At 44.5% G+C, this 20,515-nt stretch overlaps 2 protein-coding genes across 3 annotated transcripts in view; one reads left to right on the top strand and one right to left on the bottom strand.

Annotated features, from left to right (window-relative positions):
• The window catches only part of PNCK (pregnancy up-regulated nonubiquitous CaM kinase), a 267,950-nt gene that overhangs the window by 168,212 nt on the left and 79,223 nt on the right, over positions 1-20,515 (bottom strand). The window lies entirely within an intron of this gene.
• SLC6A8 (solute carrier family 6 member 8) overlaps positions 1-20,515 on the top strand; it is a 141,314-nt gene that overhangs the window by 48,757 nt on the left and 72,042 nt on the right. For both annotated transcript variants that reach the window (XM_033920998.1, XM_033921006.1), the window contains exon 4: positions 1,407-1,539. In XM_033920998.1, coding sequence (XP_033776889.1) covers positions 1,407-1,539 — 133 coding nt within the window. The remainder of the gene's footprint in view (positions 1-1,406; positions 1,540-20,515) is intronic.

Here is a 20,515-nt window from a genome sequence, read left to right as displayed (position 1 = left end):
GACAAAAGAGAATGAATTTGGAAATGCCCACCACCTTGAGGCTGTGAGGAGGGATATCATTAACACTCATTGGTAAGCAAGTGATGGCCTAAATGGGAAGATATTTGTTGTTGCTCCTTCAGCTCATTAGAATACAGAGTGGCCCTATCTTAAAAATTAATGAAGACCACTGGAATAGAACCTCATGAAGGCTACTAGATCAGTGTTCTTCAACCTTTTGACACCTATGGACCGGCGGAAATAAAATAATTATTTTGTGGACCGGCACCAGTCCGCGGACCAGCAGTTGAAGAACATTGGGCTAAGTCGTGCCCATCTCCACCCAATATCTGCCCCAGACCCCGCCCCCATAATAGTACTAATTGTAACACCATTTTTTCCATTCATTTTTCATATATACACACACATACACAATATAATCGTATTAACAACACATAATGATTAACCACAAAATTAAAATACACAAAGCACACTATGCTTTTCAACATTTGTTCCTACCAGAAAATGGATAACTCCAGGCAAATGCAGGACCAAAAACTAAAAGTACTAATATTTACAAACAGACCCTAAGATGCAAGACTCTGCAAGCAGTACAACCCCAGAGGAAAAGAAACAAATGCATTTCTTCCTGAACAGACAGCAGATGTAAATCAATCACTAAATAAAAAAAATAAAAGCATTCCCCCTACCGTTATTGTCTCTCTCCCTTCATGCTGTGCCTTGCCTTCTGGCCTGCCCCCCGTTGTTATCTTCAGGCTGGTCCACGGTGCGATCAATGCAGCGTCTTCAGGCCGGCTCTCTGAGTGCTGCAGTGCACAAAGCTGTGGGTAACGGCTCCCCGCGCACCTCATCTGGAAGCCTTCCCTCTGACGTTGCGACATCAGAGAGAAGGCTTCCGGTTCAGGCGCAGGACGCGCGTAGGAGCCTTTTCCCACAGCTTTGTGCACTGCAGTACTCAGGGAACCGGCCCGAAGATGCTGCGTTGATCGCACCATGGACCGGCGGCTGAAGAACACTATCTTCTGCCCGATGGACGTGCCGCCCTGTGGAACGGCAGAAAATTTCTACAGACCGGCACCGGTCCAAAGACCGGTGGTTGAAGAACATTGTACTAGATGATCAAGTCACAGGGCACAGCTTGAACCACTCCTTGTTCTGTTCCCTCATTGCAGATCCAGTTGCAAGAAAAAGGTCCAAATGCCAGCACAGAGTGGGGCAGAATGTCAACTGGCTCAGCTTGCCCCTCATGACCCATTTAGCCTTATTGGCTTTAAGTGAAAGTGTCCTGCATTTCTTTCTTATAGGAAAGTTACTGTTTGTTTCCTTGGCATCACCATTTTAGAGTTCAGCGTAGGCAACTCTTTCTTCCCCTTTGCTGTGCTCACAGTCTCATTCTTTCTCACCAGCCGGAAGGTGCTAAAGATCTCGAGTGGATTGGACGATGTGGGGACGATAAACTGGGAGGTGCTGTTGTGCCTTGTGGCCTGTTGGGTGCTGGTCTACTTTTGTGTCTGGAAGGGGGTCAAGTCAACTGGAAAGGTAAGATGATGAAGAAATGTTAAATGACATGAAAAAGGCCTGTTTCAGAGGAGCTGATATGGAATAGGGGTGGGAGGCAAAGGGCTGCAGTTCTCTCCTGCTCTTTTGGGCTTCCACTCAGTCAGAAGCAAAGCTGGAAACTAGCCTGATGAGTCTTTACTCAGATACCCTGGGATGTTGTCTCCTCTCCTTTTATATCTCCTCTAGCCTACTTAGTCCAGTCATTTAGGTGATGGTCTTGTGTCCCATGGCTCCTTCCAAAACTCTGCAGTCATGGACTCTGAGGCCAGGATTCTCAAAAACCCCTGTTAAAAAGCGATGGTCTGCTAACGCAGCCATTTTGATACATAAGAAGTGCCTCTGCTGGGTCAGACCAGAGGTCCATTGTGCCCAGCAGTCCACTCGCGCAGGACCTGTGTAGTAGTCCTCTATCTGTACCCCTCTATCCCTTTTTTTTTTTATCGTACCTTATCTATATCCTTCTAACTGTACCCTTCTTCATCCAAATCTAAAAACCCGAGACATTCTTTAAAAAATTGTGCATGTAAATAAGATTGGCGGACAGTAGCGAAGATTTTCTATATTTGCATGTGCCCATTTCTGATGGGCACATGCGCAGAAAAAACACCGTAAACCCCCCCCCCCCCCACACACACTCTCCTGCTGTTAGCAGGAGAGACTTTTATCAGTCGCGCATAAAATATGCCTTTTCTCTCAAAAAAAACCTACTATTAATTCAGGTAAATCTTGTAATTTTTTTTGGGGGGGGGGGTTAATCTTTATTAGTTTTCAATTATTAACAGTGCAAAACAGTGAATTTAAACATAATTGAATCAAACAAAAGCACTTTAAATATACAAATATTTCAACAACAAACATTTTCACCCCCCTCCTCCCCTTAACTAATGAAAATAAAACCACATGTATAATTTCAATAAAATAGATATAATGAATAATAATTATAATGTTTTCCCATCTCCCTCCCTCCCTGCCTGGATGTTAACACGCAACTGGAAGAGTTATGATAAACTTAATTATACTTTCTGGTGGGCAAACTTATGTTCTAGCTACAAATATGAAAGAATGAATGCTGAAATGTTAGGGTATAGTAGTGCATTTGAAAGGGTGTGGAGCCCATTGACATCATTTATTGAGTCACAATAGTTGTCATGTACCTTTTCTTTTTATCTGACCTCCTTGTAATTTGTTTTTAATGTAAAATTTATCAAGACCCACAGCCAGAAACACACAAGAGAAGGGTATCATACATGCGCTCAAGATGAAACATTGGCTTTTAACAAGCGCGCATAAAACATGCCTCTCTCTCCCCAAAAAACTATATAATTCAGGTAAATCTGTTTTTTATATAAAATTTTGTCAAGACCCAAAGCTAGAAACACACAAGACAAGGGTATCATGCACACGCTGAAGAAGAAACGTTGGCTGTTAGCAAGCATGCATGAAACATGCCTGTCTCTCCCAAAAACTGAAAAGAAGCGTGATTTTACAACCCTCCACTTTAAAATATATTAGATACACTTTTTTTTTTCCATTAGCCACAGTCAAAAACACAAGTGCTGGCACTGTAACGGCACTCCCGGATCAGTTGTTGCTTTTTGTCACCAAAAGCCGACATCGCTCTTCGAAAATGCCTCGGCGATTTATAAGGATCCACCGGAGGGCTCATTTCAATGTTAGAGAGCAGATTTGCATACCATTGTTGGAGACTGCTATAAACCTCACTAAAGACAGAGATAATCCATTTTGATAATCCACCGCTAAAATGCGTGCAGGCTAAACCGCTGGAAAACAGTTTAGCAACGGGGTTAAAGTTTTGAGAATCTTGCTCTGAGTCCAGCCACTAGATGTGGCCATTGCACGATGAGCTAAAACTCTCTTTTCCTAGGAACTGTGACACTGCCTCCATGGCATCCATAACTGTGGCTTGTCCAGGAAGTGGAAAACCTTAGCCCAGGCTTGAATCTAAGTCTTTCACTGAACGATCAAGCTAGCCCAAGCAGTTATTTTTAACTTCATGTATCCTTTCCCTAGCCTTCTCTTATCCTATTGCGCACAGAAATCCCTGTGGCAGTGTTGCAGTGGAAACATAAGTCTCTTAACCCAGAAATTCTAGTTCTGGTTCAGTGAGCTGAGACCTTATACTCAAAAGGCATAACTGAGTGGGTAAAAAGTGTTAAAACATAACTAGGGCAAGTCAGGTCCCAAAGAGATGAGACAGTTTAGGAATGGGGTGATGAAGCAAGACATTTTATAACCAGATCCATTCTGCTGCAAAACAAATATACATTTGCTGATAAACAGAGTCTTGGGGCTAGATTCACAAAGCTCACCGATCGTGTCCCGACAAGTTTGCGAGCGTTCCCCGACCCCGATTCACTAACCTTCTGGCCGATCAATCTCCCACCCGATCTGATCCGCCCATGCAAATGAGGAGAAATGGCATGCAAAGTAGGAAGCCCTCGATTCACTAAACAGAAGAAGGAACACCGATTGGGCTTGCCGATCCAAAATGAAGTGACTGCTGAGGACCAGTCACTCACATCCTTGCTGACTGTCCTGCTCTCTGCCGCCCTGAAATCCCAGTATCAAAATAAAAAATAAAACCATCAAAATAAAATATTTTTGGAATGTCCTAAAGCACAACTCCCTTGTGCAAAAAGCGCAGTGCGAGCCTGTGGTTTTAACCCGTGGGTTTAAAGCGGGGCTGCACAAGGTGTGTTCTGTTCCATGTTGTTCCGTAGTCTAGCTGCAAAGCGTATTCTGTCCAATTCTGGCTGCACAAAAAATTGAAATGATTCCTGAATGTCTACTCGTGGGGCCAGAGAGTGCAGCTACCCCTCCCCATTTTGTTTTGACCTTGAGCTTGTGCGAAGAGCAAGCGCATGCGCGGATCGCATCTACAGGCAAAGAGGATGGTCTGCGCAAGCATCTGCATTGCTCTGCAGCGATCTGTGGGATCACTGTGGGGCGTGCGTCTGATCACATAATTTGCATGAGGACTCTGTAGTGAATCAATCGCCTGGCAAGATTCGCCCATGGATCGCCCATGGATTGCCCAACATGAGTTTAGTGAATCTAGGCCTTGGTTGATAATGAATTATAATACTGTATCTGCTTCCTTAAGGAGATGGCTAGCTGAAACTGTGTTATGGCTCGGAAAGGCTTCTTCAGGAGGACTTCTTGCAGCAGTGGGGGATGTTAATTCCAGAAGTAATAGCTAAATTCTAAACAGAGGTGCTAGTTCACATGAGCCTAGCTGTCCTAGTGCTCGTACTGGCTTCGTAAAATGTCAGGTCTCATGAAATCTCCCTAGCACAGAACGTCTCCAGACTCAGTAAAACAAAAAACTCCTGTTGTGTGCATCCCTTATGAAAGTGGCACATAAGAGCATGCAAGAATGGATCCATCATTTTCCTTCTCTTTCTCAGGGACCACAAACTGTATCTTTCTCTTAGAGCAACAGCTGTACCTGGGAAAAGGACCTGACTTTAGAAAAACACTCTGACTTGGTATATTCAAAGACTGCCCCTGGTTAAAATCATTCCTAGTGCTACCCTGTAGTGCTACAACAGTGCTAAAAGAAGAAAGGCCTTTGCAATAACATTTTTGATTAGCTGTCAAAGGCAATACCCTCTTCCTCAGATCAGAATATTATCTGAAAATGTAGAGCCACCTTCTCAATTTTAGTTTTCAGCAGGAAGGTATGCTGATGATATTGGTTTCTTATTTTTGTGTTTTATTGGTACTGTTTCTAATTTGTTTAATGCTGTTTGCAAGGACGTGTTTTCTTTTATGTGGCTGTGTTCTCTGTTTTGTTTTTCTGATTATTCTACATAAACCACCGAGAGTAAGTTAGTGGATTGGTGTTATACAAATAATACAGTATAAAATGAAATGATGTCACAGTTTTCTCTATAATTATGAGAGGATCCTTTTCTATCTTGAGCACCAGATAAGTGCTGTGGCTGGGGGGGGGAGGGTTCCATTAATCATCGCAAGTGGATGTGTAGGTTGATTCCGAGACCCTCTTCCCAATCACATATTGCTCTACATGGAAATTCTCAGTCCACATTTTGCAGCTCCCTAGTCAACCTGAGTATATTTCCACCTTAGTGATGTAACCTTGGTTCCCTTGGTGTATACTCAGAGATAAAAATGGAACTCCTACATAAACCACCAAAAAGGGAGCCAAAGGAAGCCTCAACGGCGAGACAATCAATACACAACAAAGGAGTTGTGAGAAGGAGATGTCAATAATTCAGTCACGGGTGTGCAGTTCAAAGTTCATTTCATTGATAGTAGCACTGCGAGGACTCGAAGACTCGACACTGACAGTGTTTCAGCATCTTTGTCTTTCACTTGTGACCCTCAGTTTCGCTTTGGACACTAGGTATTTTCCTGCTCGCTTCTAAATTTGACCTGTATTGAATGCTCTATTTACGTGATCGAACTACCAGCCATTGAGACTCTTGACGAAGGCATAGCTGCCGAAACACTGTCAGTGTCGAGTCTTCGAGTCCTCGCAGTGCTACTATCAATAAAGTGAACTTTGAACTGCACGCCCGTGGCTGAATTATTGGCATCTCTTTCTCACGACTCCTTTGTTGTACTCCTACATAAACAGCATTTATGTAGTTGGGACCAGGGCCAGGACCAGTAACCAACAGGATGCCATAAGCAGTTTCTACACACCCTCTGCCTTCTCACTTATAATAATCCAGTCCACACCAAAGCCGGCATTCTGAACCAACTGTTTACTGAAGTTATGTCTTTGGGCAAATCAAATACAGCAAGCTTAAGGCATGGATAAGAAGTAACAACTAAATTATTTACAGGTCTCTGGTGCTTTAAACGCCTAACTCAGGGGCAGACTGACCAAACAAATAACTGGGCAATGCCTGAGAGCCCAGAGCAGTTGGGGAGCCCAGTGCTTCCTGCCAGTTGTCTGCCACCGAGCTCATGGCCTGCCCTGTACTCTTTCTGCCCCCTTCCAATGTAACTTCTTACTTCAGCAAGGACAGGACGCAGCAGAGAGCAGGCCGCAAGCTCGGCGACAGAAAGCTAAGGGGAATTGCTGCTACTGCCTTATGCTGCAGAAACAGGTATTGGTAGGGGGGGGTAGGAGCCTTATTGCCCGGGGGCCCAGAGCCCTGTCTGTCTGCCTCTGTTCTAACTCTAGATCCAGAGAAAGTCCTTTCATCCTTAATTTAACTCTACTATTGAAGTTAGCAGATAATCATTACAGATCACTACCACCTCCATTTATAATTCTTATTACAGCTACAATGAGGCTCAGAAAATGGGAGGCTCTGGTACAGTTGCTTTCAAATCTGGTTCATCTGGCTCCTCAGAAATACTGTAGATGCAGATAATAAAGTTTCCGTCAGCCCATTAGATGTTCCTGATCCACCTGGTAGATGGAAAAAGTCCAGGTTGCCCTGCTATAAGTTACATACATAGCCCAGTCTTTACCTTCTTCTAAGTCTTTCAAAAGGGATGTAGAGGGTTCCCCATTCTCTAAGGTATCCAACAGGGCAGATACCTCCCCTGAATTACTTCATGAACTCCTTATACCTGCTAGGGTAACATAGAAACATGAAAGCAGATAAAGGCCAAATGGCCCATCCATTCTGCCCATCTGCAGTAACCATTATCTCTTCCTCTCTCTAAAGAGATCCCACGTGCCTATCCCACACTTTCTTGAATTCAGACACAGTCTCTATCAACACCACCTCTTCCAGGAGACTGTTCCATGCATCTACCACCCTTTCTGTAAAAAAAAAGTATTTCCTTAGATTACTCCTGAGCCTATCACCTTTTAACTTCATCATATGCCCTTTCATTCCAGAGCTTCCTTTCAAATGAAAGAGACTAAATTAATGTGCATTTATGCGATGTAAGTGTTTAAACGTCTCTATCATATCTCCCCTCTTCCGCCTTTCCTCCAAAGTATACAGATTTAGATCTTTAAGTCTGTCCCCATATGCCTTATGATGAAGATCACTGACCATTTCAGTAGCCTTCCTCTGGAGAGGCTCCATCCTTTTTATATCTTTTTGAAGGTGTGGCCTCCAGAATTGTAAACAATATTCTAATTGAGGTCTCACCAGAGTCTTATACGGGGGCATCAGTACCTCCTTTTTCCTATTAGAATTTGTATCCCAGAGTAAATGCTCCGATGCTCATAAGAATTCTATGAGCGTCAGAGCATTTACCTCGCCGGACCACAGTAGAAAACCTCTACCGCAGCTTTGTAAAAGCCAGTGTAAGTTTTGTTAATGGGGCAATGGATGGTGAAGTGACTTGCCCAGGGTCACAAGCAGCTGCAGTGGGAATTGGACCCAGTGCCCTTGGTTCTCAGCCCCCTGCGCTAACCGTTAGGCTACTTCTCCACTCTAACTGCATCTGAAATCCTTGATTACATTTTGCTGCAGATTCAGTCGGTCTCTCTGAGCTCTAGTTTTATCTCTGCAGAGATGCTGGAATCAGTCTTTGTTTGTCTTCCTTTGAGCATCTCAGTTTCTCTTTCTGGGTCTGTTTCTCTCTTCTGGATTACTGGATTACAGGATTATGTTTCTCTCTTCTGGATTCAGGTTACTGGCTTCATGGCTTGGAAAGATCACTGCTTAATACTTAAAATAAACCCAAAAGAATTAGATAATATGGAAGAGAAACACCAGAGGCAGTTTTTGAGCTTTGGTGAGGTGCATGTAACCCGGGGCTATCAAGAGTTATGGGGGGCAACAACTGCTAGGGAAGGAAGGACAATATAACCCAAGAGTAACCCTAAAGCAGCATTCCCAATCTAGTCAAGCCCGAGGCACAGCTCCATTATTCAAACATGTTTTGTGGGGCACCAGCCTCTGCAGAATAGTTTGAACACGGAAGAAACATGGTGAAGAGCTAGGGGAGCACTAAGGACTCAATAGCGGGGGCTTGGGTAAGTACAGCAAGGGGAGGGGTGCAGCATGCAATATGTACACTGTACAAAGCAGGACCTGCCTGTTGGTGCCCTACATGCTGTCTTGTTACTTTTCACGCTCCAGTGCTTGAGGAAGGAGGCACGTTTGACTACGCTTGTGCTCAGAAAGGAGTGCTGAGAGTTGAACTCATGACTGGAGCTGAGCATCTGACAGTGGGGATGTCTCTGTTGCACACCTGATCAGGTCTGAAGCCACATCCATATTCCATTACGCACCGGTTACCAAACACTGCGCTGAAGTATGGGAGGATCCCAAAGAGACCGGGAAATACTTTCAAAACCAATAGGAGGAAATTTTTTTTCACTCAGAGAATAGTTAAGCTCTGGAACGCGTTGCCAGTGGTTGTGGTGAGAGCGGATTGTGTAGCTGATTTTAAGAAAGGACTTTCCTGGAGGAAAAGTCCATAGTCTGTTTTTGAGAAAGACATGGGGGAAGCCTCTGCTTGCCCTGGATCGGTAGCATGGAATGTTGCTACTCCTTGGGTTTTGGCCAGGTACTAGTGACCTGGATTAGCCACTGTGAGAACGGGCTACTGGGTTTGATGGACCATTGGTCTGACTCAGTAAGGCTATTCTTATGTTCTTAACTTGGTTTGCAGGAGTCTGGGGTCAATGGAGCCAGCTCTGTGGGTGCCTGCATGTAGTGAACACTAATGCCGAGCAAGCTCTTTAATTATCTCCTAAGAGGGGCAATTGGTATTGTGTTTGGCATGCATAATAGTTCTGAAAAGTTGGCATCTGTGTTTGGGGGGCCAGGCTGAGAGGTGAGCAAAGCAAATGTCCATGAGACATAGGGAAGATGGAGTGCTGGAGGATTCCTCCCAAGGAAGAAATTTCTGAAATCCTCAGAGCAAGGAAAATATGGCCAGCAGAAAGCCTATGAGGATAGTCTAACATCCAGTCTGAACAAATTAGAGGGTACAGGGAAATAAAAAGTGTCACAGGGAGCAAGGCGGAGAGAACGCAAAGACAAGAAAAGGGAGAGAGAGCAAAAACAGAAGCTGTGCCCATCTGTCCTTAGAGAGAGAGAGAGTTGGATGACTGTCTCAGAGGGGAAAAGAGGTAGGGCTCTGTATCAGAGGAAGAGGGAGGAAGGACTCCATCTTGAGAGGGGGCAGTCTCAGAAGGGGAAAAAGGGAGGATGCTGTGTCACAGGGGGAAAGAAGAAGAACTCTATGTTGGCCAGTGTCTCAGAGGGGGGAGAGAGGGAGGGCACAGCCTCAGGCAGAGATAGAAAGTTGTATATAATTGCACCAGGTTGAGCAAAATTGTTTTAGATGTAAAGGAAATTATCTCCTTCATTCAATCCCAATTGTAAAATTATTGTTTCTAGTGAATTAAATATGTTATTCCTGAGGAGAAAGGAGGAAAACACCTTCCACAACCCCCTCCCCCCTAGCTGGATGCACTGGAGTGCTGCCCTGTTAGAGATAGTTTGGCTAATATTCAGTAAGCGGCAGTCAGCATTTCTAAACGTATTTCTAAACGACCTAGGCCTTCATAGTGCTGCTGAACGACCAAAGCTAAACGGGGCATTTCAGGAGGAGTGTCGAGAGCGGGAGTTGGGCGGGACGTGGGCCGGCTTAGACTTAGTTGTACAGCATGTATAACCGAAAGTTATACAGCCCAGGATCGAAGGAACTTGGACGTTGTGACTTAGACCATTTAAAACATGGTCTGAGTCACAAAAACCCACCTCAACTCACCAGATAAGCACTGCAAATACATAATACAGACCCCCACACACTACCCCAGTGATCACCGACCCCCCCCCCCCAACCCCATAAAAATCGTAATCACACCTTTAAAATTCAGCCTCCAGACCATCATCACCTGGCAGCCTGGCATAGGAAAGCCTAGTCGTCCAGCACAGAGGCGTCTTAAGCCATCTTGGGGGTGGGTTAGGGACCCATGGAGAGGAGGACCCATGCCTATAAGCCCCTGTAATCACTGCATTGATAATGAAACATGTGCACTCCGCTATACCCAAAACCCTTTTCTACTGACATATAAGTGGCTCCAGTAGCCATAAGGGCTATTAGGGTGGTAGATAAGTGGGTCTAGAGGATTCTGGAGGTGGTTTGGGGGGCTCACCATGACCTATAAGGGAGCTGTAGTGAGGAGAAGACATGGCACCCTTTTTGTGAAGATCACAGCAGTGCCCTGTAAGGTACCCCACTATTTAGGTGCCATGTCTGGGTGTTCAGTCCGTCACTTTGCAGACCCCTCCCATGTCCAACAGAGCTTGTTCTAGGCGTTTTTGACTTGGACGAAAAGTTGGACGAAAATGTGGTATAAAGATGGACGATTTAGTGACTTGGATGATCAGATCGGCAGGACGTATAGTTAGACAATTTTTGAAACAAAAAGATTTTTGGACGTATTTTTTGAAAATGTGTCCTAGGCTGTTTTTTACTTTGGACAACTTGCGACTTAGATGAAAACGGACTTAGACTTTCTTTTCGATTATGCTCCTCCACAGCTATTTAGGGATCTACAGCACTGAGAGAAAGACAGAGCTATGTTGTTGGAAACAGGATACTGGGTTTGGTAGATCTTCAGTTTGTCCCAGTATGGCAACTCTTATGTTCTTATCTCTGTGTTTTTGCTTTTGTCTGTGTCGGTGTGTGTTTAAGAGTTTTTATTTAATTTGAACACTGAGCTGCAAAGAAAGCCCTGGCATAAATGTTAGTGTGCATAAGGTTTCAACGCCTACTGGTATCTAAGACTGGTATCTAAGATACCGCTTGGTGCCATTATATAAACAGTGCCTTGATTGATAATTGTTCTCAACAGAACCTAGAAGTTAGGCGCCATTTATAGAATCAAGCCCTAAAAGTTCTATGGCTGATGTGAGGGCTCATGCCTAAATTTTAAATACATACACTTTTCCCTCCAAATTCATGGGTTTAGGACTCACGACTTTGGTTATTTGCGAATTTCTAAACCCTGACCCACTCCTGCCTCCCAGACCTCTCCACACCTTACCTGGAGGTCTAGTGGTGAAGCGGGGCAAGAACAATCTTCCTATGCTCCCGCCCCGTGCAGAGCCATGAACAAAAATGTCTGCTATGAGTTCCCGTGATCTCACAAGACTACAGTGGGAACTCACGGCAGCCATTTTTGTTGATGGCTCTGCACGGAGCAGGAGCGTAGGAAGATCGATCCTGCCCCACTTCACCACTAGACCACCAGGTACTGGACAGATACCAGAAGACTGGAAGATAGCGAACGTCACGCCAATTTTCAAAAAAGGATCGAGAGGGGAACCGGGCAACTACAGACCTTACGTCTGTCCCTGGAAGATGTCTGAGCACTGATCAAGGATAGCATAGTCCGGCACCTAGATACACACGACTTGATGAAACCCAGTCAACATGGGTTCAGGAAAGGGATATCATGTTTAACGAATTTACTTCAATTTTTTGAGACCGTGAACAAGCAAATTGATAGTGGAATGCCGGTGGACATAATATATTTGGACTTCCAGAAGGCGTTCGACAAAGTTCCACATGAAAGACTTCTCAGGAAACTACAAAGCCATGGAATAGAGGGAGATATACACAGGTGGATAGGCAAATGGCTGGAAAACAGAAAGCAGAGAGTGGGCATAAATGGGAAGTTCTCAGACTGGGAGAAAGTGACTAGTGGTGTGCCCCAGGGCTCGGTTCTTGGGCCGATCCTATTTAATATTTACATCAATGACCTGGAAGAAGGAGTATCCAGTGAGATCATTAAGTTTGCAGACGACACAAAGCTATGCCGGGCAATCAGATCGCAGGAGGATAGCGAGGAACTCCAGAGCGACTTGTATCAGTTAGAGAAATGGGCAGAGCAATGGCAGATGAAGTTCAACGTGGAGAAATGCAAAGTAATGCATTTAGGTAGTAAGAATAAGGAACACGAGTATAGAATGTCAGGCGCAACTCTGGGTAAGAGCGAACAAGAAAAGGACCTGGGTGTACTGATAGATAGGACCCTGAAGCCGTCGGCACAATGCGCGGCAGCGGCAAAGAAAGCAAACAGAATGTTAGGCATGATAAAGAAAGGAATCACGAGTAGATCGGAGAAAGTCATAATGCCGCTTTATAGAGCAATGGTCAGACCACACTTGGAATACTGTGTCCAACATTGGTCTCCCAACCTAAAGAAGGATATAAAACTGCTGGAGAGGGTGCAGAGATGAGCAACGAAGCTAATAAGAGGTATGGAGAACTTGGAATATGAGGAACGACTCAAGAAACTGGGACTGTTCTCCCTTGAGAAGAGGAGGCTGCGAGGGGACATGATCGAGACGTTCAAAATGCTGAAAGGCATCGATAAAATAGAGCAGGAAAATAAATTATTTACATTGTCCAACGCGACACGGACAAGAGGACATGGTTTGAAGCTAAGGGGGGACAAGTCCAGGACAAATGCCAGGAAGTTCTGCTTTACACAGCGAGTGGTAGACGCCTGGAATGCTCTCCCAAAGGAGGTTATTAAGGAATCCACTGTGCTAGGATTCAAAGGCAAATTAGATGCACATCTCCTTACGAGAGGCATAGAGGGATATGGGTGACTAAAACTACATCAGGTGTATACCTGACTGGGCCTCCGCGTGTGCGGATCGCCGGACTTGATGGACCATGGGTCTGATCCGGAGATGGCAGTTCTTATGTTCTTATGTTCTAGGTAAGGTGTGGAGAGGTCCGGGAGGCAGGAGGGAGCTAGGGGTGAGTCATAGTCGGCCCTAAAGTTATTTGCGATTTTTCCATATTCAGGGACCAGCTCTGCCCCTAATCCCCGCAAATTTGGAGGGGGAAGTATATATACAGTATATACTTGTTTAGGCAAATATTCTATTAAGGCAAGTAGGCGTCTTTGGTCCTCTATAGAATAGGCTCTACTAAGTACCCTCTATACTATTGCGGTGTATATGGATAACAGCTACTTTGTTCAGTTATGAGTTTTCACTTTGAATATCCAGCACATAGTGTTGCTATTGTCTCATACAGCTTAAGCATTCTTTCTGTTTCAATAACAGATGATTAGCATGGGCATTTACTAACTCACATAAAAGAGCCTTTTAAAGGCCCTATCTGGCTGTGCCTGTCACTTCCAGTTCTATCTCCAAGCCTAATCACAGTGATTTGTGTCACCTTTACGGATATATTAGGTCAGTCTTTCTATAGCACCCAAATCTGATAAGCGTGTTCCAGAAATCAAGTTTACAGAGGGATTTCCGAAAGTACACAATCATGAGCAGTCTTGCAGCATATCAAAAAATGTTTTTAAGGGCTTGCATCAGAGCAGTCCTACCCCACCGATCTGATAAACCAATGGAAAGAGTTGGTGAAACATTAACACTGGTAATGGAGGCACATTTTCAAAGACAGACTGGAAACATCAGGATAGAATCAGGGGTCTATGCTGGTAGGATGGCTGAATCCACCTAAGTGGAGTTTTAGCCAGACCATAAACACATTGCCAGAGCTTAACATAGGGAAAAAGACAAGTTATCAACATGAGCTGCCATTAAGGGGGAAGGGATAAGTGTAGGCTATCATTAAAGGGTGAATTTAGCAATGTGAGCTGCTATTAAAGGGGGGAGGTGTCAATGTGGACTGCTGTTAAGTTTGGTTATTTTAACATACTGGGTTATTTTAGCGCAGAGTCTCATTGCATAAAATGGGACCCAGTGGTAAAATAATAAGACTGGTGGTAAAATAACCCACTGTAAGAGTAGCCCATGTTGATAACTTCCTCCTTAAGTTGAGTTATTGTTACACACCCTCTGGAAGTGTCCCCTAGATTGGGGGGAGCACTCACCTGACAGATGCCCCCATCAGGGCCAGCTCTATTGACCCTCCCCTATATATCTCTGGTTGCCTGATGCCTCCACCCAAGAAGAAAGGGTCCATCGGGAGCCACTTCAAACCTCAGTGAATTCAACTTTCTTAAATTTCTCACAGCTCTTCCTCAACATTTAGGCCCAGATTCTCTAAAAGTGCGTCCCGATTTTAGGCAGCTGTAGGCGTCCTACAGCTGTCTAATCAGCCAATCGGGATGCACGTTTTTTTAAAAAAAATGCTCCCCAGGCAGGCCTGAAGGCGCCTCCGGGAGCCTAGGGAGACCCGCAAGATGCCTAAGCTCGTCTAAGGGCCTTAGGCGGGCCTTAGGCTGAACCTAGGCGGCCCTACGCGTCTCCCTAGTAGATGAGAAGCTTAAAAATGTAGGCCAGCAAAATGCTGGTCTACATTGTAAGTAAACGCGGCCGCTATACTTATCGCGGCAAGGGATCTCTCTGCCGCTATAAGTATAGCGGGCCGTGGCCCCTGACCGATCACTGGCAGGAGGGTGCCCAAACCCTCCTGCCCGAAGACGCACCCCCCTCCCCGACACTACCGACCGCCCCCCCCCGACACTACCGACCGTCCCCCCCCCCCTGACATTACCGATCCCCCCCCCCCCCCCGACAATATCGGTCGCTGGCAGGAGGGTGCCCAATCCCTCCTGCCCGAAGACGCACCCCCCCCCAGCGCTAACAACCCCCACTCCACCAAACCTGTTCTTACAGATGGGTCTTGCACGTCGAGCAAGCAGGCACGCCTCGTCGAAATGAGGCGGGCCTGCCCCTTCCCGGCCCATCCCGCCGAAGCCTAAGGCCTGATTGGCCCAGGCTCTAGAAGCCTGGACCAATCAGGCCTTAGGCATAGCGGGTCCGCCCATCCCCACTTAATCTAAGGCCTGATTGGCCAATCAGACCTTAGACTTAGTAGGGATGGGCGGACCCGCTATTCCTAAGGCCTGATTGGTCCAGGCTTCTAGAGTCTGGGCCAATCAGGCCTTAGGCTTCGGCGGGATGGGCCGGGAAGGGGCGGGCCTGCTTGCTCGACGTGCAAGACCCATCTGTAAGAACAGGTTTGGTGGAGTGGGGGTTGTTAGCGCCGGGGGGGGGGGGGTGCGTCTTCGGGCAGGAGGGATTGGGCACCCTCCTGCCAGCGACCGATATTGTCGGGGGGGGGGGCGATTGGTAGTGTCGGGGGGGGGAAGTCGGTAGTGTCGGGGAGGGGGATGCGTCTTCGGGCAGGAGGGTTTGGGCACCCTCCTGCCAGTGATCGGTCAGGGGGCCACGGCCCGCTATACTTATAGCGGCAGAGAGATCCCTTGCCGCGATAAGTGTAGCGGGCCGTGTCTAATCTAACCCGATTCTCTAACCCGCGTCTGTAACATGGACGCCGGTTACAGAATCGGGGTTTAGTTTAGGCCGATTCTGAATAGGACGCCTCTCCCGGGCGTCCTATACAGAATCAGGGCCTAGGTGTCTTGCGGGCCTCGCCTTTAATATAGGCGGCCTGCCTGGGGAGCATTTTTTTTTTTAAAACGTGCATCCCGATTAGCTGATTAGACAGCTGTAGGACGCCTACAGCTGCCTAAAATCGGGACGCACTTTTAGAGAATCTGGGCCTTAGGCTCTGTCCACTCTGATAGCCTCTTATAGCTCCCACAAAACCTCTCATACCTCTGTCATCTGTGACCTCTTCACATTGACAGAGATCACAGAACTCATTCTCAAAATCCTTCACCCCTCTGTCATCTGCGGTGTCTGACAAACATCTCACAATTTCCTCTCTGAGCTAAGGAAACACCCACTGATATTTTCCTCCTCAGAAAACTGTTCTGCTTTCTTCACAGCCTCAGTTGCCATTTAGAGGACAAATAGATACATTCACCAACAGCCTGATCTGTCTCACAAACCTGACATCATCGAGTACTGACAGAAAAGTCACACGGATCAAATTGCCAGTCTGTTTAAAACACACAAATTGCATGTATATGATGTCTGACAATTAAGTTTGCAAACTCATCCTAGAAAAAGTTCTACATATCTCATTGCTGAATATCACTACGGTCACCTTCGAAGTACTCCCCTTGGGAAGCTGTGCACCGATGCCAGCACCTGGTCCACCCTTCAAAACAATTTTGGAATTCTTTTTCTGGAATGCCCATCAGAGCTGTCATCATATTACCCTTGATGTCCTGTCATCAAAATGTCTTCCTTTCAATATTTCCTTTATCTTTGGGTAAAGAAAAAAGTAATCGGGGGCCAGATCAAGTGAGTAGGGAGGTTGTTCTAATACAGTTATTTGTTTTCTGGCTAAAAACTCCCTCACAGACAGTGCTATGGTAGCTGGTGCATTGTTGTACTATAAGAACCATGAGTTGTTGGCAAAAAGTTCAGGTCATTTTTTCATACAGCCTTTTCAGCACTTCCAAATAGTAAACTTGGTTAACTGTTCAGTTGGTACAAATTCATAATGAACAATCCCTCTGATATCAAAAAGGTTAGCAACATCATTTTGACTCTTGATTTGGGCTGGTGGAACTTTTTTGGGCATGGAGAATTGGCTGACTTCCATTGTGCACTTTGACGCTTTGTTTCAGGGTCGTATTGGTACACCCATGTTTCAACACCAGGGATAACACGGACCAAAACATCGTCTTGCCTCTCCAAATCATCTAGTGATCTAAGTTCACATGAAGGGGAGTAAGGGATAGTTAGAGAAACAAGATATGATGGAACACCTGTTCAATGTGCCTTGAAAGCAAGAATTAGAATTTTAAATTTCACTTGATATTTAACTGGTAGCCAAAGAAAAGAAACATAACAAAAGAATATAAACTTTGCCGTACTAGGATAGTCCAAAGATCCATCAAACCCAGTAAGTATCCTGTTTCCAACAGTTGCCAACCCAGGCCACAAGTACCTGGCAAGATCTCATAGAGTAAGACATATTTTATGCTGCTTAGCCAATCCAATCCTTATTCTTATACACCGGGTCATTCCCACTAGGGACTCGATCTGGTTCATAAAGTTAATTAAAAAGACAAAGGACAACAATGATTGGCCAGAAATTCATCTGTTACAGTCCTTTATTTATCAATTAAGAATTTTTGGAAAAGATACGTTTTCAAAGTTTTCCTGAAAAATGTCAAGGACGGAAGAAGTCTAATTTCTGAAGGAAGATCATTCAGATTTTTACCAAGGCAAATGCCATAGAGTAAGAAAGCCTACCCAAGGTTTTAATACCCCTAATAGAAGGGAATACTAATTTAAATTTGTGTATTCCTCTAGAGGAATGGGGTTGTTGGGAATTGAAAGAAAAAATAAGCAATGGGGAAAAAAATCCCATATAAAATTTTAAATATAACACTGGCACACTGAACCCTCCAGTAAACCAGAAGCCAATGCAGTGTCCTCAGTAATGGAGTGACATGATTATGTCTGCTCTTACTGAATATTAATTTGGCAGCTGTGTTCTGAATAAGCTGCAGTCTCTTTAGATTTACATAATCCAGATGAGCTAATATAATAGCCTGGACCAACACGACAAAATGTTGCTGATGGAAAAAATGACAGACCCTCCTCAATATCCGAAGACTAAAGAAGCATTTTTTCGATATATTGTTAATTTGATTAGTCAGAGAAAGAGTAGAATCCAAAACAAGCCCCAGAATTCTGGATGAAAATTCAATCTTCAAGATATCACCAGAATTTAATCGCAGAGAAGGTAAATTATGTAATATAGGGCCAAACCATTAAAGTTTGTTTTAGTGGTATTTAGTTTCATACGTACAGAGGAAGCCCAATCTTGAATTTTTAAGATACAAGAATTGATATCTGCTGTTAAATTAATCAGTGATGGCTCAACTTCAAGTAAAATAAAAATATTGTCAGCGTAGGTAAAGATCAATTCTGAGGTAGAAAAATTCAGGTGTTTTAATGTCGTCATATATATTAAATAATATGGGAGACCATGGAGATCCCTGAGGTACTCCGCAAACAGGAGACCAAGATGGAGAGAATTTACCTTCAGTACAAAAGGAAGTGGGAACGGACAATGAGCACTCCATTAAGATTGTAACTTCAAGAAGCCACTGAACCAATTCAGAACTTTTTGATCTAAGCCGATATTAATTAACAGTTGAATTAAGATGTTGTGATCAACGACATCAAAAGCTGCGGAGAGATCAAATTGCAACAGAATAGCATATCGACCATGGACCAAGAGGTTCTGAATTTTTGCTACCATTGAAATAAGAAGAGTCTCAGTACTGTAATTTGGGTGAAATCCATGTTGGAATGGGAGAAGAATAGAGAATTCATTCAGATATTCCGAAAGTTGCCTTGAAACAATAGATTCCAACATCTTTGTTAACAGTGGTATATTTGCCTAGGAATAAGCAGTAAATTTCCCCAAGTCCATCTTTTCTTTTAATAAGTCCATATGATATTGTTTAAGCAGCAGAGTGACATGGTCAGGTTTGCACTAATGTTTCAAAAATATACACACATATGCTTTGTTAGCTCAAGGATTGACTTTGAAACCCTAAGTTTTACTGTATTACAAACCTCATTGTGAAGACTCAGACAGATGCACTAGCAGTGCCGTTATTTGTCAGTCAAATGCTTTGATTACAGATTACAGATTTATTTAATTTGATATTCCACCTCATTATATAAGCAATCTAAGCGGTTAACAATTAAAATACACACCAGAGAATGACACAGGGGAAAAATTTATCACCGCTCCTGCCTCGTCCCCATGAGCTCAGTCCCCGGCACTGCCCCATTCTCACGAGCTCAGTCTCCATCCCTGCCCTGCAAACTGTCAGATCCCACCCGCATATGCCTCGAATAGTTATGATTTTATACTGAACTGATTTTATTAAAGTATAAAAAGAGACTATTCTGTACAATTGTAATTTTATAAACACAAATAATACACAGCAAGGATCAACAAACCCCTGTCTCCCCTCCACTATTGTGAAAACTGAACTACAGAATGCTACATAGAAAAATTACTACAGAATGCTACATAGAAAAATCAAGCTAACAGAATACTTCAGCCACACACGGCAGGAATAGTGTTAGGGGAGTTCAACTAGGGCATGCCATGATGAAGACAGAAGGAACCCAAAACCAAAGCCTGAGACCAATGTGATTTGAAGAATAAAATTACCAGACAACAAAAGGTAGAAAAAAAATTTTATTTTATATTTTGTGATTAGAATATTTCAGATTTGAAATATGTATCCTGCTAGAGTTGGTATTAGACATAACTGGGAACCGCAAAGCCCAGGCTGTGCTTTTTTAGCTTCCAGCTGGCTTAGAGCTCTCTCTCAGCGTCCTTATTTTTTAGGGGCTAGAGCAGATTAGCTCTAGCCCCTAAAGAATAAGGACGCTGAGAGAGAGCTACTATATGAACCCTTGAAAAAGCCCTCTTTGGGCGAAACGGGTCCTGTCGGGGCATGCTAGAGACACTGCATTAAAAGGATAAGTAAAAAAGAAACTTTTACTGTTGTATAGTCTGTATTTATTTTCAAAAGAGTGACAGAAAGTCAAGCAGCAGTAATTTAATATGTAATATAGCATCAGGAGGCTATGAAGAGAGCCAAAAGTGGACGTGCACATATTTTGATGTGAATGATATTGAAGGCTTCTGCCATCCTGCAATTGAACCCAAAACAGTGAGGTGTTCATTCGTTGTGGTTGTTTCCAATTTGCCTCACTGTTTCATCTTCAACATCCTTTTAGTAGTTCTCTGGTACCTCGAAGTTACCAATGAGTTTCACGTATTGGATCACTTTTTTGTTCCGACCAGTCATGCTAAGGGAGGCCAGCGTCTAAGGCCTCGATTTCCAGATGGATTAAAATGGCCATTACAGTCAAACCTCGGTTTGTGAGTAACGCGGTTTGCGAGTGTTTTGCAAGACAAGCAAAACACTCGAGCAAACTTTAATTCGCAAACTGAGCATTGGCTCGATAAGTGAGCGTGTCACCCCACCCCACCCTGGGAACCGGCTTCTCTCTGCCCGCAGCCCACCCCCAAACCCTTACCTCCAGCAGACACCGGCATGCACCAACCCACAGGACATACGTGCGCCGGTGCTGAAAGAGCCTGTCACAATATGCAATGCTGGGCTGCT

The sequence above is a fragment of the Geotrypetes seraphini genome, chromosome 1 (assembly GCF_902459505.1).
Source record: "Geotrypetes seraphini chromosome 1, aGeoSer1.1, whole genome shotgun sequence".
Classification (NCBI taxonomy): domain Eukaryota; kingdom Metazoa; phylum Chordata; class Amphibia; order Gymnophiona; family Dermophiidae; genus Geotrypetes; species Geotrypetes seraphini.
Note: the sequence above shows the minus strand (reverse complement) of the source record. Positions and strands in the feature narration are given on the sequence as shown.